Raw genomic sequence first — 26389 nt, 5'->3', positions numbered from 1 at the left:
GCGGTTTAGCGTGGTTTGGAGGAACCCAAAGCCTCTCATATAAAAGGAAAACATCCTCTTTGTTTTAGGGATTTCTTCTCGAGCCGTCTCATGCCCAAGGAGAAGTGAAGAGAGTTTTGGGGTTCTCTCTTTTAAGGCAGGGGAAAGGGATGGTTTGGGATGGACAGGAAAAGGGAGGAGTTCTCGCCGTGAGGGAGAAGAGGAAATCGAGCAGTGGGCTTGAGGGGGAGCTTCTCTCGTCGTTCGTCAATGATGCTAGAGGAAGAGATCTTGTGCTTGGGCATAAGAGGAAGATAAATGATATCCATCTTCTTCTTAGGTGTGGGGAAGGATGTGATTATTTGGTGGTGGATCGGAAGAGATTAGGAGGCTCTCTAATGGTTGTTCCAGGTAAGTTGTGTTTTTTAACCGATGGAATCGATTGTTGTAAGGGTTAGGGTTTAATTTTGTGGCGAAAATGTGCTTGAAAGGAGGTTATGGTCGTGGTTTTTGGGTTGGTGTTGTTCGGCACCATGGTGGATCGACACCAATACCCACATATGGACTACACGGATTGGTTGAGGATGGCTACTTCGGGGCAACGTTTGGAGGATGAAACAGAGTCCAATTTTTCTGAAATTTGGTGGAGCGCTTCATGGTGGTATAGGCTTCATATCCAACGGTGAATTTATGGAATGAACGGCTAGATTTTGATTTAACCAAAGGTTAACATAGACGTTTTCTATGGACGTGTTGTGGTAATGTTTGGGTGTCGGTCGACACCAATGTGGTGTCGGTTGACAACAACATATTGATGTGTGTTTGGGTCGTAGGAGAATGGCTGGAGTTAGTTTTGGATGAGGAGAGATCGACGGAAGTGATGTCGTGGGCGTCGGTGTCGACCGACACTAGAAGATTGTCAATCGACATCATGTGTGTTGGATTGCAAGTGGTGTGTTGGGTGACGATCGACACCAGATGGACGTGACGATCGACATTGGAGGATTATAGTGAATCGGAGTATTCGTGGGGAAGTTTTGGCCGTAAGTATTCGTGCGGAAGTTTTGTCCGTAATTGGACAAAATCAAATATTCAAGTCCACCTCTCTTGTTACTCGGTTGCTAAGGGTGGTTGGTTGTGCAACTCAGTAACTAGACGAGCTGGGGTTTGATGTATTTGTGGGAGTTTTTGTAAGGAGCGATTTCTACGCCGACTGTCTCACCGAAATTATGAGGTTCCAATGAGATCGTTTCCCGTGAATCGTGTGTGAGGGTTGAGAATCTAAATACGGTTTTTTCATCTTTATGCAGAAGTTTTGAGTTAATTGTTATAATGACGTCAATTAGACGAGTAACATTAAAATTTGATAATTAATTATGTAGTATTTGAAAATTATTTGTTTCTCTTTTTTTCAACTGAACAGAGCGTCTAAAAAAAACGGTAGAAAGCAAAGTAATTCACTATAATATAATTCTTATCTTTTTTTTTGTGTGCACCAAATATAATTATAATCTATTTCTTATATATATAAGTTGATTTTCTAGATGTGCATTCATAATATCCATAAACGTATATAAGGATACATAGACAATGCAATATATCTTTTCCACAGTTTTTGTCTTCTTTTATTTTCTTAAGTATCTTCAATTTACATTTTTTTATATATATACCTAGGAGTTTTCGTGTATTGGATCACTACCGTCACTAAATTAACTTTCAACTTTTCAAGTGACTTGTCACTAGTAAATTTAGATTATATATATATATATATATATATATATATATATATATTTTTTTTTTGCTACAAAAAAAATAATAACAAATATTAACTATACAAATTAGTGACAAAAATGACAAAATTTTTTGTTAATAGATATTATAGCTAATTAGTGATTATGCGTATTCATATAATGACAAATTGTAACATACATAAATTGTAGCAAAAGGCTACAAATTTAAAAACACAAAATGTTGTAGCATTGTTACATACAACAGAAAACGAAATAAATTGTAGTAAAAATTACTCAAATAATGTACATTTTTAAAAATAAAACATTAAAAGTTGGCTACAAATTAGTTGTAACTAAAGAGACAACTTGCGTAAAAAAAGGCATAGCAAAAATATCTACAATTTAATTGCATCAATTGTTTTGTTTCTGAATAAGTAGTTCAATTCTAATGGTGCTTTTAGGTTTCATTTTAGGAGTTGATGGATTCATGAAAATTTTTGGGGTAGGGTTCTTCAACGGCATCCAAAATTTTAGAATTCATAACATGAGTCAGTCTTTTAACTTACAACAAAACATTTGATTCAATCTTTATTAATTATTATTTCCAATTTCTATGCTTTTCTTCTTCTTGGTTTTTGATAGAGGAACCCGGATGAGGGAATCCACGTGGATAGATGGGAATAGGCAAATGGTTGATAACACTGTTCTGCCTACTCATTGGATGATAGATGGAATGCAGCAAAGAGATGGTGAATAGACAAATGGTTGAAAACACTGTTCTGTCTATTCGGTACCAGTGGAAGATGAAGAGATAGATGGGTGGATTGAAGGACACCACACAGATTTGTGAAAGGATCTATGATAAGTCAAATATCAGTTTTTAAGGATTCACACACAAGAAGAAGGAGAAAATGGTGGTTGCTTCTATTTCAGAAGAAAACCTAAGAAAACTCTAATTTTATTTCATAAAAACTTGAAGAAGGGACCATATATAACGATCCAGCAGTGGGGGACCTTCTAGGGTCGAAATTTATTACAAATAAAAAGACTAAACTTGCAAAAACAATAGACTCGATTTTAGGACCTAAATAAATAAAAGACTCTTAAAGACCCAACAGTTGATTCTTGCAAAACAAGAAAAGAACCATTATTTATTATTTGAATTCAAACACTTGCCTTGACAATAGCTCTGGAAATGATGAAAAGATCGGGTTCTTTAATTCCTTGTAAAACCGGCAAAAATGATGCTTTTGGAGTCTTCTCTTTGGAATCTTCTAGCTCAATGAGAGTAATGAGACTTTCAATAGACTTGTTGAATTGTTCCCTTAAGGTTCTTGCTCCCAACCTTGTCCTAGGTGTTTGTATCATTGTTGGCAGAATGGATTCTTCAGGAAATGGTAGAACGGGTTCTTCGGGAAATGGCAGAACAGGTTCTTCTGGAAGTTGACTATTGATGTCCTCATCGTTCCCTCCCTCTTGAGAAAGTTCTGTCTGCAGAACTATTTCATCTGCATGAAAAGGAGATAAATCAGCAACATTTAAGGTATGAGAAATGTTCAACTCACCTGGTAGCTCAATCTTGTAGGCATTGTCATTGATTTTCTCTAAGACCCAAAATGGTCTATCTCCTCTTGGTGACAGCTTGGACTTTTTCTCCTTGGGAAATCTTTCTTTTCTCATGTGTAACCAGACCCAATCTCCAGGTTCAAACTTGAGATCCTTGCGGTGCTTATCCGCATGCTCTTTGTTTTTTGCACTTTTCTTCTCAAGATTCTCTTTAACTCTTTGGTGAAGTTTCTTCACAAAGTCAGCTTTGGTGACTCCTTCTGCACTAGATTAAACAGCTTGGGGCAGAGGTGTGATGTCTAATGGGGTTAGAGGATTAAAATCGTAGACAACTTCAAATGGAGAGAATTTGGTACCAGAATCTTAGCATGATTATAAGCAAAGTCAATGTAGGGTAAACAAGATAACCAGTTTCGGAGATTCTTACCCACCGTAGCTCACAAAATAGTGGAGAGAGTGCGATTAACTACCTCAGTTTGGCCATCAGTTTGAGGATGACAAGTGGTGGAGAAGAGTAGCTTAGTTCCGAGATTTTTCCACAAGGTCTTCCAAAAGTGACTGAGAAATTTGGTGTCTCAATCTGAAACAATGGTCCTTGGAATTCCATGTAAACGCACAACTTCTTTGAAAAAGATTTCAGTGGTTTGAGAAGCATCATTCGTCTTGTTACATGGAATGAAATGCGCCATCTTGGAGAACCGGTCCACCACAATAAAGATAGAATCTCAGTTGTTGATCTTAGGCATCCCTAAAACAAAATCCATAGATATATCTATCCATGGTAGGTTAGGGATAAGCAAAGACATATATAAACCATAAGGATGTGACCTGCATTTTGCTTTCATGCAAGTGATGCACTTTGCACAGAACCTTTCCACATCTCTTTTCAAATGCGGCCAAAAGAAATGCTCCATCAGAACACTTAGAGTTTTGTCTCGCCCAAAATGTCCCATAAGTACTCCTCCATGTGCTTCTCCTATTAGCAGCTCTCTCATGGATTCTTGAGGAATGCACAACCTTTTGTCCTTAAAGAGAAATCTATCATGTTGGTAGTATGACCCATAAGCAGCTTTGCTTGTTTCCTTAAAAGCTTCTTTGAAATCTGGATCCTCCTCATATAGATTTTTGATATGATCAAATCCCATGACTTTGGCCTCCCTTGTAGTGATTAAAGCATTTCTCCTTGATAAAGCATCAGCTACAATGTTTTCTTTGCCCTTCTTGTACTTAATCACATATGGGAATGTCTCCACAAATTCAAGTCACCTTGCATGTCTCTTCTTAAGTGTATTTTGTCCTCTTAGGTGCTTGAGTGTCTCATGATCTGTATGAATAACAAACTCTTTGGATAGCAAATAATGTTGCCAAGTTTCTAGTGATCTTACCAAAGCATAGAGCTCTTTATCATAGGTTTGATAATTAAGTGCAGCTCCGCTGAGCTTCTCACTGAAGTATGCTACTGGTTTTCCTCCTTCAGTTAGAACAACACCTATTCCTATACCAGAAGCATCACATTCAATCTCAAACATTTTATCAAAGTTAGGAAGTACCAAAACGGGTGCATGTGTGAGGCTGTTTTTGAGCGGTTGAATGCATCCTCTTGTGCTTGACCCAATTTGAATTCCACATTCTTTTTAATCACTGGCGTCAAGGGTGCAGCAATGGTAATAAAATCTTTCACAAATCTCCTATAGAAGCTAGCCAGCCCATGGAAGCTCCTAACATGTCCAATGGTTGTTGGAGTTGGCCAGTCTTGTATAGCCTTGATATTTTCCTCATTGACCTTTAGTCCCTGCGAACTCACAACAAATCCTAGAAACACAACTTGATCAGTGCAAAATGTGCATTTTTTAGGATTAGCATAGAGATGTTAAGCCTTAAGCGTTTTTATCACCATTTCAAGATGCTTTACGTGATCTGCAAGACTTGTTCTATAAATCAAGATATCATCAAAATAAACAACCACAAACTTACATATTTACTCCCTTAGGATCTGATTCATTAACCTCATGAAGGTACTCAGGGCATTGGTGAGTCCGAATGGCATGACTAAACACACATATAGTCCTTGTTTTATCTTGAAATCCGTTTTCCATTCATTACCTTCTTTCATTCTCACTTGATGGTAATCACTCCTTAGATCAATTTTTGAAACGACGGTAGCTCCATTAAGCTCATCTAGCATGTCATCAAGCCTTGGAATGGGATGCCTATCTTTGATAGTGATGTTGTTGATTGCTCTGCAGTCTACACACATTCTCTAAGTTCCATCTTTCTTAGGCACTAGAAGAACTGGCATAGCACAAGGGCTTAGGCTTTCACGAATGTATCCCTTTGACATTAGATCACGAACTTGCTTTTCCAGATCTTTTGCTTCTTCGGGGTTTACTCGGTAGGCTAGTCTATTAGGCAGTGGTGCTCCCGGAACTAGATCAATTTGGTTTTCGATTCCTCTAATAGGTGGTAGTCCAGGTGGTATCTCCTCAGGGAAGACCTCTTTAAACCTTCCTAATAGTTCAAGCACTTCTGGTGGTAAGTCTTTTTCTTCTTGACCTGAAAAAAAACCTTCCTTAAAGATCATTAGTAGCACCTTGTCCTGTGAATTAATTGATTTCAAAACAGTAGAAGGTGTTATGTAAAGATTAGTTTTGTTTGACTTAGCCCCCTTTGACATGGTTTGTTGTATTTCATGCACTTCTTGAGGGGTGAGTGGAGCTAGAGTATGCTTTTTGTTGTTGTGTTAGAAAGTGTAGTAGTTGGTTCGATCGTTGTGTAAAGTCTCCTTATCAAATTGACGTGGCCGTCCTAGGAGAAGGTGTCCAGGTCGCATAGGAACCACATCACACACAACTCTGATCTGAATATTTGCTATGGTGAATGGTATGGTGACTTGCTCAGAGATCCTTAGTTCAGCCTCGTCATTGAGCTACTTAAGTCGATATGGATGGGGATGCTTTGTCTTTTGGAGACCTAATACTTGTTGGCTACATTAGTACATGGCTACATCAATGATTAAGCTACATACCTTGGATTTTATGGAGCAGCGAGAGTGGAAGATATTTTCTCTTTGAATTGTTTCAGGATCAAAAAGAGTGCTAAGAGCCCTCCTTATGACTAGAAGCTCTCCCATCTCTGGATAGTCCACAATATCCTCCTCAGATTCATCACGTTCTTCTTTCTCATCTTGTGATTCATACTCTCCATTGGCTTTAAGGATCATTACTCTCTGGTTTGGGCACTCCCTTGCATAATGTCCTTTTCCCTGACATTTAAAACAAGTCATATCGCGAGCTCTTTGGTTAGTAGGCTTACTTTGCTCTGGTTTGATTACCTTTGATGCCTCAGGTGCAGCTCTTTTAAATATCTGGTCCACATCAAGAGATTTTCCCTTGTCTAAAGATTTTTGAGGTGGCGGTGTCCATGGAATCTTATTGCACTTAGTAGAAGCTGTCTTCCTCTTGATGTGTTGTTCAGCTTGGACTACTAGGTGCAACAACTCTTCAAGATCATTATATGTTTGTCTTTCCACCTTTCTAGCAACCCGATCATGAAACTGCACCATCAAGTTCTCCTAAGATTCTTCTACCTCCAATCTGTTCTTAAGAGATTCAAACTCTTCGAAGTATTCCTCAACAGATTTTCTTCCTTGTGAGAGCTTGCGGAACTTCTTTTGTAGCTCTCGGTGGTAATAAGCTGGGACATATCTCTTTCTTAGCTGAAACCTCATATCATCCCAAGTGGTGATTGGTATATGTCTATGCCTCCTCCTCTCAGACACATCTCTGTCCCACCAAACTAAGACATTGTCGGTGAGTTGAGCAGCAGCTAGGGATACCTTTCTCTGCTCAGAATAGTTGTAGTATCCAAAGATATGCTCCATACGTCTTTTCCAATCAATGTAAGCTTCAGGATTAACCTTTCCAGCAAATATTGGCGGGTTGAGCTTACGACCATAGCCTCCTTCTCTTATGTTGTTTTCATCTCGTCCCCTGCCTTGTTGGTAGTGTATCTTTGGCCTTTGGTGTTGATTAAGATCTTGATGTTTTTCCTCTGAATCAGACTGATCTCTAATATCAACTTCATGGTTTCCTCTTGGCAAGTTACGAACTGGTGCTCTTGGTGCAAGTGGGGGCTGTTCAATTCGTGTCATGCGATCACAAAATGTTTGGAGTTGGGCTTGAATAGTTGTAAGCGTTTGAAGTCGAAAGGTTCAAATAAGGAAAACTGCCAAAAACTGCTAGATCTAGAGTTTGGGGGGTTTTAGCCAATCAAATAAACAGATCTGAACGAAATTTTTTTAGGGTTTTCTTTTTAGAAGATGAACAATCAAAATAGAACAAGAACACACAAAAATAATAGATCTAAAAAGGCAGAAACAAACTGACACAAAACGAACTGAAACAGACACAAACTAAAGCAAACAAAGGGAAATAAACTAAAACAAAAGGGATAGATAAAACCTGATTTATAGTGTTTAGCTCTGATACCAGATGATATAGGAACCCAGATGAGGGAACCCACGTGGATAGATGGGAATAGGAAAATGGTTGATAACACTGTTCTGCCTACTTGTTGGATGATAGATGAAATGCAGCGAAGAGATGGTGAATAGACAAATGGTTGAAAACACTGTTCTGTCTATTCGGTAGCAGTGGAAGATGAAGAGATAGATGGGTGGATTAAAGGACGCCACACAGATCTGTGAAAGGATCTGTGATAAGTCAAATCTCAGTCTTCAAGGATTCACACACAAGAAGAAGGAGTAAAGGGTGGTTGCTTCTATCTCAGAAGAAAACCTAAGAAAACTGCCATTTTGTTTCATAAAAACTTGAAAGGTTACAATGCTGAGAAGGCTCCTTCAATATCGATACTAGACAGTCAAAGGCTGGTTGAATTATGCGAAATGAGATATGTGGATTCATTGGAGCAGGCCACGTTGTAGCAATTTCGACTGCATCTGCATTAGAAAGTGAATTACAAGCACTCCTCATTGCAATGTTACACAGTTGGAGTAAAAGATTCAGAAGAGTTATTTTTTAAGGTGACTTGCAAGCAAATTTCAGAGATCCTCAATTGTAAGACCCTCAACTTTGGAAGCTATAATTGGATAAAAGAAATCAATTACAGTTTGAGAAAGTCGAATTCAAATGGAAACCAAAAAACAACAATCGGCCAGCAAATCTATTATCAAAAGCAAATATACCAGATAATACTTGCTATCATGGCTATACATGTATTTCTAACCTTCTATTGCAAGAACTATGTAATAGCTACTAATTTTCGTAATAAAGTGGTCGTTAAAAAAAATTTAATAATAATTTTTCTTTTCTCTCTCATCTCACTCCCACACAAACCCACACACAAAGACAACTCTCTCCCAGTCTATATATATATATTTTTAAGTATGTGCATTTTGTATTCTACCCTTGAAGTTCAACTTATTTACATAATTGATTCCTAAAAAATTGCACAAAAATAATAAGTAAAATATGGAAATCAAATTCGATTTTCTTCATAATATATCGAAAAAAATCAATTATTATTCCTAAAATATCTCTACTAAATAGATTTCTATTTCCTAAACAATTTCGGTTTATACTTACACAATCTTTACATTTAACAATATATTCCTAAACTATCTCTAAAATACCTTTTCTGTCTTCCTTTAAAATTAAATATCTCAATTTTGTTCTAAAAAAATAAATAAACTAATATTCTACATAAATCGATTTCAAATATATTAATTAAAAAATTATAATTTTTATAATTTGTCTATACCTAAAGCAAAATAGAATTACAAATGAGAATTATAATTTTATATACTTAAAGAAAATTCTAAATAAAAATTATAATTTTTATATACTTAAAGCAAATATAATAACAAATATCTCAATGATATTATATAAAACTAAAAAAAAAAATAGATTTTATCCAACATAATTTTTTTTAGTTATAGAAAACCTGGAAAAAAACATAATAGCGGGTTAAAATATATATAAAAGAATTAAGTAATTACTCAAAAGTTTATTGTCATAAAGGGTCTTGACCTATGCATTATACCAATATTAAGATACTGGACATGTCTAATTAAGTCGATTAAATTATGAATATGTAAAAAAACAAGTTATCATACGGTATACCGCGGGTTAAATCATAAAATTAAAAATCAAAATATAATTATACAATTTTAATTTTAATCGTAACAAACAAATTCAACTTATATATTTTTTTTAATTACAAAAAAATTTGTCTCACAGTATATCGCGTGTCTATTTGACAAATTTACTATTTTCTCTATTTATTTTAAATAGTGAATGTGCTACTTTTCCTAGATCTCTAAATATATAAACTAAGTAAACTGATGGCAGAACCAAACCAAACCAAACCAAACCAAACCCAACGAAATATATATATATATATATATATATATATTAAAATAACATTTGTAGAAGTTTCTTTACGCGTGGAATTGAGGTTGTACATAATCCAAGTAAATTAACTAAAGAAAGACAACCGTCAACGTATCTTTATCTCTAAGGGTAATTTGGTGAAGAGAAAAAGCCATATCCATGTGTACTCCCAAACAAACAAAACAACCCAAAAATATTTAAAAGAAGCAAAACCGGCTACAGTAGGTGAATTCTCCAACTAAAACCGACCTGTTGAGAACACAAAAGAGGTCATCACATGCCAATAGAATAATTTAAAGTATTTTTTTAAAATTATTTTAAATCCAATAAGATCAAAGGCGGTACTTGATTCAAATATTCCACCAGTAAGGTTACAAAGACAAGTGTTAGTAATCCTCTGTGTCACAGTGTATAATAATAATACAGAGTAATTTTTATATAAAAAAAAGGTTTTTGAAATAGAAGAAGAGTAGCTACCACTCCACTCTTTTCTCCTCTCTCTCTCTCTATACATACGCTTCCTTGTGTTTTTTTTTTACTCGACCACCATTGTTGTTGCAATCGAAGCTTTCTCTTTCTTTTTTTTTTGTTGGGAGATTTGTTTGGTGAAGAAGAAGAAGAAAGATGGAGAAAAACACACCGGTTAGGAAACCACACATGTCGACGGCGGATCTACTAACTTGGCCGGAGAATCAACCGTTTGAGTCTCCCGCTCGCTCCGCCGCTAGATCGCATCAGGTACCTTAAACCTTAAATTCAGTTAGTTTCGAATGATCTCAGCCATCGGATTGAATTCTTTTTACAATTTACTACTAATTTCGCCATCTACAAGTTTGAATTTTTTTGATTCGTTTTTTTTTTTCAAATTTTGAAATTGGGGGAAAACAATCTCAGCCGTTGGATTAAACTATTTATTACTGATTTCACTCAATTTTGTTAATTTCGCGATCTACGGATTTGATTTTGATTTGAAATTGTGGGGAATTAATCACAGCCGTCGGATGGAATCAGCAAAGTGGTGTTTGGAGGACAAGTCACAGATGAAGAAGTTGAGAGCTTGAACAAGAGGTGAGAGAGATCTGATCCTTTTTTTTTTTTACCGAATTCGAAAATATTAATCGACGTACAAAAAAACAAAAACGGTACTGTTTTCGATTTGATTATGTATAATAAATGCGGAACAATAAGTACGAAGAATCTGTTAACCGATGAGTGATTCTGTTCTGTCGTTATTTGGACCCTCTCCTATCGAATGTTTTTTTTTCTTCTTAATGGTAGGAAAGAGTTTTTTTTTTAATTTCCATAATTAATGTCCTTAATTAGTAAGCATTTTTGGTATCTTTTCAATTCTAGTTTCCCTTTTTGATCTACTTCGTATCGTTCACGCTTCTCTAATTTTGTCATTTGATAGAATTGATACTTGTACGACAAATCTCTGGTTATTTCTGGTTTAGATTGGTTATTGTACTTGGTTTAATATGGATCTGAAATTTTTACTATGACATGTATGTTTATGTATATAGATAGATTAATATTGGGAGAGTTTTTGTTGTTAATGTTTTGGTTGTGTTATATTCAAAATCATGTTTTTTAGGAAGCCTTGTTCAAATTACAAGATGAAGGAGATCACAGGGAGTGGGATTTTCTCTGTGTATGAAGAAAATGATGATTCCGAGACAGGAAGTGCTAATCCGGCCACAAACGGCAAAACAAGAACATTCCAGGTTTGTGTTTTTTTTTTTTTGTGCCTGTCTTCTTGAGAATTTGGATACATTTTGTAGTTTGTTTTAATCACCTTTTCTTGTGTGTACGTTTGGATTGTTTCAGCAACCACCAGCAGCAATTGTGAGTCACATTTCGTTTGGGGAAGAAGAGATTGTTACACCGAAGAAGCCAGCGACAGTGCCAGAAGTGGCGAAGCAGCGTGAGCTCAGTGGTACATTGGAGTCTCAGTCTGATGCTAAGCTTAATAAGCAATTCTCAGATGCTAAGTGTAAGGAACTAAGTGGTCATAACATCTTTGCTCCACCACCTGAGATCAAAGCACGTCCTACTGTTCGTGCTTTGGCTTATAAAGACAACTTCGACTTGGGAGAATCAGATACCAAACCCGTAAACACTCTCTAAACTTATAGTTCTTTTAACTAAGTTTCATCATCGGTATTATATAAAAGATCTTGGCTCTCTCTACTCATTGCTAATAACTTGAGTTACACTAATTCTTACAGGATGGGGAATTGAAGACGGCCAAGAAGATTCCGGACAGGAAGTTTACTGATTTGTCGGGAAACAATGTATTCAAAGGGGATGTTACATCTCCATCTTCAGCCACGGCTGAGAGGCTTCTAAGCACCGCGAAGTTGAAGGAGATAAGTGGCAATGACATATTTGCGGATGCAAAGGCTCAGTCTCGTGACTACTTTGGCGGTGTTCGCAAACCACCGGGTGGAGAAAGCAGCATTGCCTTGGTCTAAACCAACCCTACCAATAAGATTAAAATTTCTCTACAAACTTAGAAGGTTCTAACTATTTATCATCATTAATAGATAATGTACTTTTGAATGTTTTTTTTTTTTTCAATGTTTCCGGATTTGTGTGCTTGGATGGTTATGAAATGATCAAGATAGGGAAAATTCGATCGGACTACTGCTGAGTTTGTTACGGGAAAGCTAAATTCGATCGGTCTCTTAGGACTTTGTGGAGTTGATTTGTTGTTTTTTTGAGCTCAGACTTTTTTTTAACTATATGACTCATTGTTTGGGTCTGTCTCTGTATTTGTTGCCAACTAATTGTTGGGGACTTGATTGATTTTATTGATTATTTTGGGGGCTAATCTGTTTACTCGTTAGGTAAGTGAAGAGACTACTTGAGAATCGAATTTGGATTCCTTGACCAATCAATTCACATTTATGAATCTCGACTGTCTTTTAAACTATTGGTATATATGAATTGTTTTTAAAAAAGATTGGGACTGTTTAACTATGACTTCTAATAAGTTCTAACTATGACTCAGTGTTTGGGTCTGTCTCTTTACTGTATTTGTTGCCAACTAAATGTTGGGTACTTGATTGATTTTATTGATTGTTTTGGGGGCTAATCTGTTATCTAAGAAAAAGACTGGACTAACTCTTCAAAAGCAGTCTAAAGCAGTGGGTGTGATACATAATTACATATCATAATATTACAAATATGTAATTGTATCTTGTTTGGCATAGAACGTTAGCGATGGTCCTCTCCCAAATGAAAAATATATATATATATATATATATATATATTTGTTAGAAAAAATTGATAATTTGTTAGAAATACACCTTTTAGAATACATATTTTCAAAAATAGATTTTTAAAAGAAAAATTCCATTTTTATCTTTTTTCACACAATTACAATATGTTAAATTAATTTTTAGAATTTTTTTTTAGGTCTAGATTCTCTATTTACATTTAGGATGTAGTTTTGAGGGGTTGGATTTAGTAGTTAGAGTTTATGACTTAAAATTTAGTTGTTTTATACATTGAAAAGGGGTATTTTTGAAAATATTCCAAAAAAAATTTAGAATTAATAAAGCAATACATTTATCAAAATACCATATTTTATATATACATACAAATCTAAAAAATAAATCGGTATTGGAGGAATTTCGCTGAAATACGGAACTTGCTTCAATTCTTTATGATTTTTGGTTGAATCTAACTAAACTTTTACCTATCTAAATGGTTAGCGGTTGAATCTGGCGAGCTTTTTTGTAGTTGTGATTTTTAACAGAAACTAATAAAATACTTCAGTACTCTTAAACTTAAAATATGGAAAAATAAGTAGATATAATAATAGAAAAGGTAATTATATAAATACAAATAAATAGAATTATATTGTGTAATTATGTAGTATACTAGTAAATAGATACTACATTTATTTTACAACTTAATGCTAATATAAATAAATATATTGGTACACAAAACTGAGTTATTTTCCATTTTTTCACTATTACAAAAAACTAAATAATTAATGAAATATTTGTCAAAGTATTATTGGAAAAAAAATTGAAACATGATAAATATAAGCTTATTTAATTGCTCTTTTATTGCTTTTATTAGTTTATAATATATTTTGAGAATTACTGTTTTTCAATATTTCCCCTTTTATTTATCCATTTTTAAAAATACCATTTATAATTCTGAAAAATTTATAAAATTTGATAAGGTTTATAAGATACTTCTGTATAGTAACTAATCTCCATATCATCCATCTCTTTTAACTTTCTTAAAAATATGATAGTAACAGAGACTCATTCCAAATATTTATAAAGTTCTATACGGTTTAAAGGTTTTATAAGGTTTGAAGGGGCTTTTACAATAAAATATTTTTAAAACATATTTATAAAGTACATATGAAATTTAATACATATGTAAAATAGTTTGTGTATATTTCATTGGCAATTTTAATAAATTTTTAGAAATAGGAGAATTATGTAAAGTGGTATTGGAAAAGGGATATTTTAAAAATTCTCACTTACCGTAAACAATAATATGGTGAGTAAGAACATTATAACTTTTTGATATTTTAAACAATATTTAAGCATATGTTTTTAATTTTTTTTTTGATAAATTTGTTTAAAAAATATCTTAACTTATTGAAATAATCCAAATTCGAGGTGTAACTTTTTTATATATAAAATATTTTCACTCGAAGAAACCTAAGTAACACTGACATTACTTGATATTTAGCGGTTATCATTACAAAAAATGTTATTTTTTAACACTTATTATTATTAATAACAATAAAAATTAATCCAGCTAAGTGGCCCGCTTCAACCTACCTAGAAGAGATCCAGAACGATACGAGGAGTTTTCTTGATTTTTCATTTATTTTAGTTTCTCGTCAAGCTAATACTAAATAAGATCATTTGGTTCGTCAAGTACGGGTCGAACCGCTTTTTAGTTTATTTGTAAACGATGTTCTTTCGTATTGGCTATTTTAAGTTAATCAACTAAAGTTATTAACAATAAAACAATCAATACAATAAAACTTGAATGTTTTTCTCCAGAGCATGACACATCAGCATTGTAAAACATTATGGAGATAAGATATCAATTAAAACATGTAACCAATGAAAACATTTTAATTAATACAGCTCATCATTATATTTCAATAATATTCATCTGTTTCATGTCACTTAACTCTTTTTTTCAATTGATATTCAATTAAAGATCATAAGAAATAAAATGTTACAAAATTTATAAGAGTTAATCGGTCCAGTCAAAATATATTTAGCAAACCAAATTTGAATCTAAATAGCCCAAGTTACTTGGCCCATGAAGAATAAATCAAATACTAAACTTGAACTTTTCATGTGGCTCCATTTGGTTTTGTGTGTTTCATGTAGTTGTATAAAATTATAAATATGTGAATATGTAGAGAAATGCCAACCAATGGATTCCTCTTGCTTTTCGTCTTGGTGTGCAGCACAGTCTGTCTCCTTCTAGAAACAATGGATTCCTTAATATGCTTAAGTTGATGCAGAAAAAGTGATATGATCGTGGCCAGCAAGGAGACAGAAGCTGCAGAGAAACCGGAGATCGTGGGAAGGATCACTCGTTCAAGAGCTAAGGAGATGGCCAAGGAAGCTCATGCACTCATAGCTGACGGGTCATTCAATCTACCGAGGATCCAAGTCTTCAACATATCCACCCTGAAGACTTCACCCGGTAATGATAACTAGATAACTTAGGTGTGAAGTTTGTACTCTTTTTCCCATAGCTGAGTTTTGTCCCAATGGGTTTTCTCGGTATGGTTTTTAAAACCCGTCAAATGGATCACTACGTCGAGTTATCTAGAAGTCATTACCAATGGGGAATAATGTACAAGTCACCATGACTTATTTACTAATACAAGTGACTTCTGTACTACTACAGATCACCTAGACGCTTTGTTGTTTTCTTATTTCTTTTACACGCCGTGTTGTTTTATTTTCAACTTCCTGTTGTTTGGAGTGTCGAGCCTTAGGGTTGATTATAAAACCCAAAAGCGACGCTTCCTTGTTTGGTAGCGAAGAAGTTTTATGTAACAAGTATTGTTGAATCTTTCTTCTCTCAATCCGAACTCGTGAATGCGTTCATGATTCCGAGTTTCTAAACACTTTGTGATTAAGAAACTCTTCACTTTATTTTCGAATCCATATAACCATCTAACACTTCTCACCATCGAATCATTGCTTTTCTTTCTCGAACATCACCTGCCGTCACTCTCAATCCACTTGTGCATCATCACCATCAATTCACGTCGCCACTTACCTGTCATCAGCCTCCATCAGAGTTTCATCTTAGGGAGTTCGTATTATGTGGTATCAGAGCCAACTCTGTGCCAAAGGCTGAGCGATTCTAAACCCTAATCTCGTTTTGTGTTGTTTTTATTTTGTTCATTTGTTTAGTTCTTTGTTGTGTTAGTCTCTGCTGTTTTAGCTTTCGTTGTGAGTCTTGTTTAGTTTTAGGATTTGTTTTTTTTGTTGTTCGTTTGTGTCTAGATTACGAGTCTTAGAGTTTATTTTGTTCTTTCACTCAAGGAACGTTTTACTTCGAGTTTTCTTCTTTATTTTGCAGGTACAATGGAGCTTTCTCCAGAAGCTATGGAAGCTTTGAACCAAGCCATGGCTAAGCAAATAACAGAAGCAAACAAGACAATGTCTACTCAGTTCCAGCAACAGATGGAGCAGCTCAGTAACAAGTTTGAGAAGCAGATCAAAGATATAGCTCAAGCAACTAGCGCTTCAGATCAGAGTTCTTCAGAACCGCCTAGTCCTAATGAGGCTCTCCGCTTAGCTAAAGGAAAGGCACACGTGGGAGCTTCTTCCAAACATACACGGATCAGAACAGCTAAGTCACCTACTGGGGGAAGAGAGACTTGTTTCAATCAGAGAAGAAACACTCAAAGCACAGAAAGAGAGCATCGAAGAACTGGTAGAGATCCTACACGCCCACGACGAGCTGAACAAGTAGCTGGGCATCGAATATACTTTGATACAGATAGAGAGTATTCAGAAGAAGAGGAAGCCTCAGATCATAGCCAAGAGACAATGAGGAGAAACAGAAACAGAGATCACGGCAGGGATTATGATCCTTTGAGGCAGCAGCTGAATCATCTCAAGATTCAGTATCCTTCGTTCCATGGTACCAATGATCCAGAGACTTATCTAGACTGGGAAAGGAAGATGGAGTCGAACTTTCAAGTTCAAGGTACCTATAAGTTGAACAAGGTGAAGATAGCCATATCTGAATTCAATGGCTATGCTTTGTTGTGGTGGGAGCAGTTGGGACTCACTAGACATCGACAGAGAGAGCCTGCTATCACTACATGGGAACAGTTAGTCACACAGATGAGAAAGAAGTTTGTGCCTACACACTACCAGAGAGAGATTCTTAACAAGCTAAGGCATCTCACTCAAGGCACTAAGTCTGTAAGAGACTACTATCAGGAGCTGGAAACGCTTATGATCAGGGCTGATCTGAGAGAAAGTGAAGACATGGTTATGTCTAGGTTTCTTGGAGGTTTGAACAGAGAGATTCAAGAGAAGATAGAGCTGCAGAACTATGAAGATGTGTAAGAAATGGTACATAAGGCAGAGCTAACTGAATCACAGATCAAGAGAAAGGGAGTGAGGTCAACGTTTACGCCTAACATTCCCAAGCAAAGAGAGTTCAGTAAACCCGCCTTCACAAAGACAGCAAACCTGCGACAGCCACAGTTAAAGAGGAAGTTAAGATCGATTTCAAGCCCAAGAGTAGCACCTCTACAAGCCATATCAGGTGTTTCAAATGCCAAGGGATGGGGCATTATTCCAGAGACTGTCCTAACAAGAAGATGTTTCTTCTTCAAGAAGGAGGAGAGATTGTGCCTGTAGACAGTTCAGAGAGTGAACCAGAGGCTGATTTAGGTGAAGAAGGTGAACCAGCAGTCATGGGAGAGATGTTAGTAGCACGCAGAGCTTTAAGTGTTCAGACTCATCCAGATGATCGAGGGCAGCGTGAGAATCTCTTCCACACCCGGTGTATGGTTCAAGACAAGGTCTGCACCTTGATCGTTGATGGTGGTAGCTGTACTAATGCTGCTAGTGAAGAGATGGTACAGAAGCTTAATCTCAAGACCACTTCACATCCAAGACCTTATCAGCTATAGTGGTTGAATAACAAAGGGGCTTTAACAGTTTCACAGCAAGTAGTAGTGAAACTCACAATTGGGAAGTATGAAGATGAGCTGTTTTGTGATGTGATTCCGATGAAGTCCAATCATATTCTTTTGGGAAGACCATGGCAGTTTGACAGAAGAGTGTTTCATGATGGCTACACCAACAGGCAGTCATTTGAGTTCAAAGGACGCAAGGTCACTCTTCTACCACTTACACCCAGCGAGATCTACAAGGATCAGCTTCACATGAACCGCAAGGATACAGAGAAAGTGTCTCACAGCCTGTACATCAATCACAGCGAGTTCCATAAGCTATTTGACCCAGAGATGACCACATTCATGTTTGTCTACAAAGAGACACTTGCTAGTACCAAGCCAGCAGAAGAGCTTCCACGCGAGATGATAGAGATTATAGAGGAGTACAAGGATGTATTTCCAGAAGAGATACCTCCAGGCTTGCCTCCAATACGTGGGATAGAGCATCAGATCGATTTGGTACCAGGTTCAGCTCTACCGAACAGACCAGCTTACAGAACCAATCCTGTAGAGACTAAAAAGCTGCAGAAACAAGTAGAAGAGTTGATGAACAAGGGACACATCAGAGAGAGCCTCAGTCCATGCGCAGTACCAGTCTTGCTCGTACCAAAGAAAGATGGTTCATGGAGGATGTGTGTTGACTGCAGAGCTATTAACAATATCACAGTGAAATACAGACATCCGATCCCGAGATTAGATGACATGCTGGACGAGCTATGTGGGTCAACAGTCTTCTCAAAGATCAATTTGAAGACTGGGTATCATCAGATCAGAATGAAGGAAGGAGATGAATGGAAAACAGCTTTCAAGACCAAGCAAGGGCTCTACGAATGGTTAGTCATGTCGTTTGGTCTCACCAATGCTCCTAGTACCTTCATGCGTTTAATGAATCATGCTCTCAGACCTTTCATTAGCGTCTTCGTGGTTGTGTACTTCGACGACATCCTCATCTACAGCAAAGGTCTAGAAGAACACTTAGAACACATCCGCCAAGTTCTAAATGTTCTTCGTTCTCAATCCCTCTTTGCTAATTTTTCTAAATGTTCGTTCTGTACTACTGAGGTTGTCTTTCTAGGCTTTGTTGTCAGTGCAGAAGGAGTTAGAGTGGACGATGAGAAGGTCAAGGCTATTAAGGAGTGGCCAACACCCAAAAACGTGGCAGAAGTCAGGAGCTTTCATGGACTAGCAGGATTCTACAGGCGATTTGTCCAAGACTTCAGTACTATTGCAGCGCCACTTACAGAAGTTATCAAGAAGGATGTAGGATTCAGATGGGAGGAAGCACAAGAGAAGGCGTTTTCAGCCTTAAAAGAGAAGCTTATCACTGCCCCTATTCTCTTACTTCCTGATTTTATGAAAACTTTTGAGATTGAATGTGATGACTCTGGAGTGGGTATAGGTGCTGTTTTGATGCAGGATAGGAAGCCAATCGCTTACTTCAGTGAGAAGCTAGGAGGATCGACGCTAAACTATCCTACATATGACAAGGAGCTGTACGCCTTGGTTCGGGCTCTTCAAACGTGGCAGCATTACCTGTGGCCAAAGGAGTTCGTTATTCATACTGATCATGAGTCCTTGAAGCATCTCAAAGGACAACAGAAGCTCAACAAGAGACATGCCAGATGGATGGAGTTCATAGAGACTTTTCCCTACACGGTTAAATACAAGAAAGGTAAGGATAATGTAGTCGCAGATGCATTATCCAGGAGGTACACTCTCGTTTCCACCTTGTCTTCTAAGCTTGAAGGTTTTGATAAAATAGTAGAACTTTATGAGACTGACATCGATTTTGCTGAGAGCTATGGCAAATGCCATAAGTTTGCTTTTGAAAACTACTATAGGCAGGATGGATATCTATTTTATAAGGATCGATTGTGCATACCAAGAGGATCCATAAGGGAACTGTTGATTAGAGAAGCTCACGGAGGTGGACTAGCTGGACATTTCGGAGTGTCAAAGACTCTACTTGGACTGCAAGAACACTTCTATTGGCCTCAAATGAAGAAAGACGTTGAGAAAGTCTGTTCTAGGTGCCATATCTGCAAAATGGCCAAGGGTAAAGTACAGCCCAACGGCTTGTACACTCCTCTCCCTATCCCTTCTCAACCTTGGACTCATATTTCTATGGATTTTGTTCTTGGCTTACCTCGAACCAGAAATGGTAGAGATTCGATTTTCGTTGTGGTTGACAGGTTTAGCAAAATGGCTCACTTCATTGCCAGTCACAAGACGGATGATGCTGTTATTGTAGCTAACTTGTTTTTCAGGGAAGTAGTACGTCTGCATGGAATACCTCAAGTAATCGTTTCAGACCGAGATACTAAGTTTCTAGGACACTTCTGGAGAACGCTATGGGCTAAACTCGGAACCAAGCTATCATTCTCAACCACATGTCATCCGCAAACAGATGGGCAAACCGAAGTGGTGAACAGGACGCTATCTACACTCCTCAGGACCTTAGTGAAAAGCAATCTCAAGTCATGGGAAGAATGTTTACCACACGTAGAGTTCGCATATAATCACGCTAAGCATTCTGCTACTCTATTCTCTCCTTTTGAAATTGTTTATGGTTTTAATCCACAATCACCTCTAGACTTGATTCCTTTACCTTTAAGTGTGAAGTGTAGCTTTGATGGCAAAGAAAAGGCTGAACAGGTCAGGAGGATACATGCTAAAGCTAAGGAGAACATAGAGAAAAGAACCAAGCAGTACGAGAAACATGCGAACAAGGGCAGAAAGGAGATCGTTTTCGAAGAAGGAGACTTGGTGTGGATTCATCTACGCAAGGATAGGTTCCCAGAAGAGAGGAAAAGCAAGCTTCTACCACGAGCTGATGGTCCATTTGAAGTCATCAAGAAGATCAACGACAACGCCTACTAGATTGATCTTCAAGGTAAGTATAATATATCTTCAACATTCAATGTTTCTGACTTGCTTCCTTATTATGCAGATCCCGATTTGAGGACAAATCCTTTTGAAGAGGGGGAGGATGATATGATCGTGGCCAGCAAGGAGACAGAAGCTGCAGAGAAACCAGAGATCGTGGGAATGATCACTCGTTCAAGAGCTAAGGAGATGGCCAAGGAAGTTCATGCACTCATAACTGACGGGTCATTCAATCTACCGAGGATACAAGTCTTCAACATATCCACCCTGAAGACTTCACCAGGTAATGATAACTAGATAACTTAGGTGTGTCTTTATTCTGATGAAACAATACATGAGTCAACGTATGCATCATTATAATTTGGATATTTATGTCATTAGTTATGTGAGTATCAACGCATATGTATATACCAAATGATATATATATTTTACATATCTAAAATTGTAATCATTATCTTACGCGAGAACAATTAAAGTTTAGTTATGTACATATCCTTGCCTACCAAAGACTTAACAACTTCTCGTATTTAGGTCGATTGAATAGCTTGATGAACCAACCAGAGGCTCTGGTTATGAACTTTATGTTCCTTGTTTTGAAAATGAAAGGCTTAAAGCTCCTAAAGTGAGGTTGTGGCTACAATTAATTATAACCAGATTCTGCTTGTTGATGCAATCAAAGTGTGTAAATTTAGAGAGAGGGGGAAGAAAGAAAGTGAATATATTTTGTGTTTTGGTTTTATTCTTGTGGACATACATCATTCAAAAACAAGAAACAAATACAGCAAGTCAAAACCATCCAATAAATCATCCACAAAACAATTCATAAATAAGATGTTAAAGATATAATGAATGTATAATCCAACACAAACATACAAAAAATACATAATAAAAAAGAAAAAAAAAACACACACACAAAAAAAAAAAAGTTATCCGCGGGGTACTATCCTAGTGTAATTAATGATGATATTTTATTTTGCATATCATTGAGAATTGTAATAAAAGGAAATATGTTGTTAATATTTGTGGAGAGATATCATGTTTTTTTTTTTCAACCTTCAATCCAATTTATGCATTGTTTTTACTTTACTTCTCTTTTCAAAGAAAAATCAGATTTATATTATGTTTACACTTTACATGATTTTTTCCCCTGAGCGAGCAAGGGAGTGAATAAGTGACGCAAGAGCGTTGCCGTTAGGCCTGGCAGGGACACATGGCCGAATAAAAAATAAAAAAGGGACAGAAGTGTAATTTGAGAATATTTCCTCGGCAGCAGGCTGCAAAAAGCAGTAGCAGTGTTTGAGGCTCTGTTGCCACATTAATGGCCAAATGTGACTGAAACAAAAAACGACAAAAGAGACAAACACAGCCCTTTGGACGTGAAGGCTCTCTCCGTACGTATACAACATTCTCTCTCTCCCCTCCCTCACAAAACCATTTCTTGGCTCTCTGCTCCGTATTGTTTCCTTTGCTTTACTCTCTCTTCTCTCTGCTCCATATTGTTTCCTTGGCTTTACTATCTCTTCTCTCTTCGTTTCTACACACTTTTACTCTGTTTTTGATCTGCTGTTTGGAGAGAGATTCATGGGTTTTGGAGATTCTAACTTCGGACGAGCTTCGGATCGTCGACTTCCTCCTGATTATGGTTCTGATGGGTTTCTTACAAAGAGTCCAGACACAAACCCGTTTCTCAAGAATCAGTGTTACAGCAAGAGTGGTGGTGCTCTGGATTTGCGTAGAAAGCTTAACAAAATGGGTATCTCTTGTGACATGAGCATTTGGACCATACCTGAAGAAGAACCTTTCCGGGTCGACCCGGGTGATTTCGGGTCTAGAGCTAGAACTCTTCGTGGGTCTTCTGGGTTTGAGCAGGAGGATCTGACTGGAGGAGCTGCTTCTCAGATTCATCATGATGGGTTTCGAAACTTTTCCTCTGTTCGTCTGCAAAACAACAACTTTCATGGAGCTTCTTCTCCGGAAGAGCTTAGATTGCTTGGCTTTCAAGGTTCCTTTAACCCCAACAGATTCCAAGAGATGATGGCTTTTAAGAATGTTCCCATTGTTAAGCGTATCTCACGTCCTAGTCTCAGAAGCGTCTCTTGTGGCAACGATGCGTTGATGTTTGAAGGAAATAAGGTTTTTCGAGCTCCAGCCGCCATAGAAGTTTACAGAAAGCTTGGACCTTTTTCTACAAAGGATAGTCTGATTGGGAACGATGAGTTCAAGGGTTCGTTGATGGCTGAAAGGAATAAGCTTTATCAAACCCTATCCGCCATGGAAGGTTCTGGAGCTTCTTATCCAGAAGAGAGTACTCAGATGAGAAGGTATTTGAAGGAAGATGAGCCTAAGATCAATGGTGGTTTGCCTCTGGATCTCGTCTCAATGGTTAACAGTTACGGATCTGTGAACTTGATGGCCAAAGATCAGATTGGTTGTCGAGTTTTGCAGAAACTGGTCGAAGAAGGAACGTTTCATGAAGCTTCTAAGGTTATATTCCATGAGATCATTGACCATGTTGTTGAACTCTCCATGGATCCTTTTGGGAATTACATCGTCCAAAAGCTGTTAGATGTGTCTGATGAGGAACAGAGAACGTTGATTGTGAGTGTGTTAACCTTAAAACCAAGGGAGCTTATCAGAATCTGCCTTGACACTTATGGGTAAGCTTCTCTTTCTACCAACTTTGGTAAATTTGAAAACCATTGATTCATTAATTTAGTCAACAAGTCAATATAGAGATGGAGATATTTCATCTTTTGAGGATTAAGATGAAATCTTTTTTGTTTATGGAAATATTTGAAATCTCTGCACATTAATAAAAGAAGGAATTTGATTTGTACTTTTTGCCGTTTTTGGACAAACCAAATTTGCAAACTTCAGGAAGCTACAAGAAATAAAGCTGAGACCTTTAGGATAAAAATCCACTGGTTAATGCGTTTTTGTATTCTAACTTCTGGCTAATTTGTTTATGAATCAAAACAGGACAAGGGTTGTACAGAAGATGATTGAAACCGTGAAAACTAAACAGCAGATTGCATTGGTGAAGTCAGGTCTTAGACCGGGCTTTCTTGCTCTTGTTAAAGATCTGAACGGGAATCATGTGATACAGAGTTGCTTGCAGTTCCTTGGTCCTAATGACAACAAGGTTTACTTCAATCACCATCTTTTTGTTTCCTACTTAAGCTTTGATTAAGGATGTGAACTTTGGTGTCAGTTTTTGTGTTAGAAGCTGTTACTAACTATGCTGAAATTGCTGTCACATATCATAATTTCTTTTTTGTTTCTTACTTAAGCTCTGATGAATGTTGTGAAATCTGGTGTCAGTTTGTGTTTGAAGCAGCTACAAAGTACTGTGCAGAGATAGCAGTTCATCGCCACGGATGCTGTGTGCTTCAATGCTGCCTTATAAACTCTGTTGGACCACAACATGAGAGACTCGTCGCTGAGATATCAAGAAACGCACTTCATCTTTCACAGGATCCTTTCGGGTTAAATCCAAATCTAGACTGTATACTCAAAAAAGTTTCTTAATGTTAAAGTTGTATAGTTTGAAAAACTCTCTTTATGATTTGTGGAAATGGACAGGAACTATGTGGTGCAGTGCCTAATAGAGCAAGAAGTTTCTGCAGTGAAGTTGCTGGTTCAGTTTAGACTGCATTACGCCGAGCTAGCGACTCAGAAGTTTAGTAGCCATGTGATTGAGAAGTGTCTAAGTATGTATCCAGAGAGTCGGGCTGAGATCGTCCGTGAGCTCCTCTCTGTTCCAAACTTTGAATATCTTCTGCAGGATCCTTATGCGAATTATGTGATCCAAACAGCTCTTTCTGTAACCAAGGTAAAACCATACATATTTTATACAACTAAAAGCTTCCAAAAACAGAAATTCACATGGGTTTTGGGGTTGGTTGAAATAGGGAGCTGTTCGAGCTAGATTGGTGGAAAAGGTTGATAGGTTTGGGAAACTACAGTCGAATCCTTATTGCAAGAAGATATTCTCCAAGAGCATCTTCAAGATGTGACTTTGATTAGTACCCAAAAAAAAAACAGTTGGTATTTTGTATTTAAAGACCGGATAGGGCTTTAGAAAGAGACAATCCCTTAATGTTTTTGGTGTCAGTCTCTTCTTTCGAAGTGACTAACCTGCTAATCTGTGTTTTAGGCCATTACTCTTTCATATAGTAGATATATAAGAGACTCTCTCTCTCTTTCTCTCTTTTTGCATTATTTGGAACTCAAAACAGACAACCAAAATAATAAACAAGGTTTTGGCATAACATAACTAAACAATGTGAAATTCATCGAAAACAAATATGGGTGACCACTTTAATATGAGGTCAAATCAGTTTTTAGTTGAAAGAAATTAAAACATAGAAACATTAAGCCTGATCAAGAACATGAATCGCAAGTACCAAAGAGTTTAACGCTTCAGTTAACAAAATGACTAATAAGAATTTTAAAAAATAGATTATTTAGAAAACCATAGGAAATGAAAATCATAGAAAATGGATGAGAAAACAAAAGCTTTAATGTTTTCCACCTAACTCCTCCCTATGTGGGTGATCAATTTGATATAAGTTCAATTTAATTTTAATATGATAGAAATGAGAACATTAGTAGCTACAGATCTGCAAGTACTAAGAAGTTTAATGATACACTTTAAAAAATAATTAAGGATATTTTAGACAATATATTACAAGAGAACAACATGTTTTCTATGTTTTTTCCTAGAAACAATTTGGTAGGAAACTTTCCTAACAAAAATCTTTCCGACTTTGATGAAAATAAGTAAGCGTAAAAAATATGAAATAGGAAGAAAATTTCCTACGGAAAAATGTCTCAGACAATTGTAGAAAAGGTGTTACGAAAATCCTACAAACCGTTTTGTCATTAGAATTTTTGTACGAACGCGGCAGAAATATGAAATTAAAAAATGTCGAAAGAATTTGATAGATAATGTCCTTCAAATTTCATGTGAATGGTTTCTCATATGAGAATTCAAAGGAAAGCATAATGAATATGGAAAGAAAATAATTCGTAGAAATTTGGTAGCCAAATGTGTAAAAAATGTCAATTTGGAAAACTTGTATTAGGAATTCCGTAGAAAATGTGTAGGTTACAATTCCGACATTTGAAAAAAAATAGGTACGATTTCATCCCCAACAAGCTAAGTGGGTAAACAAGTGGGAGAACGATTTTTAGAATAGAAAAATGTTCGTAGGAAATGTGTAGAAATTCTATTGGAAACATATATTTTTAGTCTCCTAAGGCAATGCTTATGTGTTCATAAATTACAAAAAAAAAAAATCAATCTCTTACAACTCATAAATTCTTCTTTTATCCTTTGTAATAAAATTTCCAAAAAAAAAAACCTCAACTTTTTACAATTTTCTTTTTCAGTTTTGAAAGTATAAAACTTTTAAATTTGTAATATCCGCGAACCGGAATCCCGGTTTGGGATGTGCATCGATCAATGCAGGTGATGCATCGATTGATGCAAGACCGGTTTATCGCAAGATGATTTAAGTTAAACGCTCGGTTGGGCTGCGTTTTTGGGTTAGGAAACCCTTAATGATATGATCATGATACCATCCAAGAAAATCCTTAACTCA

At 36.6% G+C, this 26389-nt stretch overlaps 2 protein-coding genes across 2 annotated transcripts; both read left to right on the top strand.

The window, feature by feature from the left end:
* On the top strand, positions 10137-12518 carry LOC104777487. The gene is made up of 5 exons (XM_010501752.1): positions 10137-10423; positions 10680-10753; positions 11280-11409; positions 11513-11797; positions 11914-12518. The coding sequence occupies exons 1-5, from the start codon at positions 10310-10312 to the stop codon at positions 12157-12159; spliced, it is 849 nt and encodes a 282-aa protein (XP_010500054.1). The 5' UTR covers positions 10137-10309; the 3' UTR covers positions 12160-12518.
* On the top strand, positions 20973-24993 carry LOC104779107 (putative pumilio homolog 10). The gene is made up of 6 exons (XM_010503501.2): positions 20973-21007; positions 22166-23440; positions 23763-23925; positions 24105-24268; positions 24366-24615; positions 24695-24993. The coding sequence occupies exons 1-6, from the start codon at positions 20973-20975 to the stop codon at positions 24797-24799; spliced, it is 1992 nt and encodes a 663-aa protein (XP_010501803.2). The 3' UTR covers positions 24800-24993.

Source organism: Camelina sativa, chromosome 3 (assembly GCF_000633955.1).
Source record: "Camelina sativa cultivar DH55 chromosome 3, Cs, whole genome shotgun sequence".
NCBI lineage: Eukaryota > Viridiplantae > Streptophyta > Magnoliopsida > Brassicales > Brassicaceae > Camelina > Camelina sativa.
The sequence above is the reverse complement of the archived record's forward strand: the minus strand, read 5'-3'. Positions and strand labels throughout refer to the sequence as shown.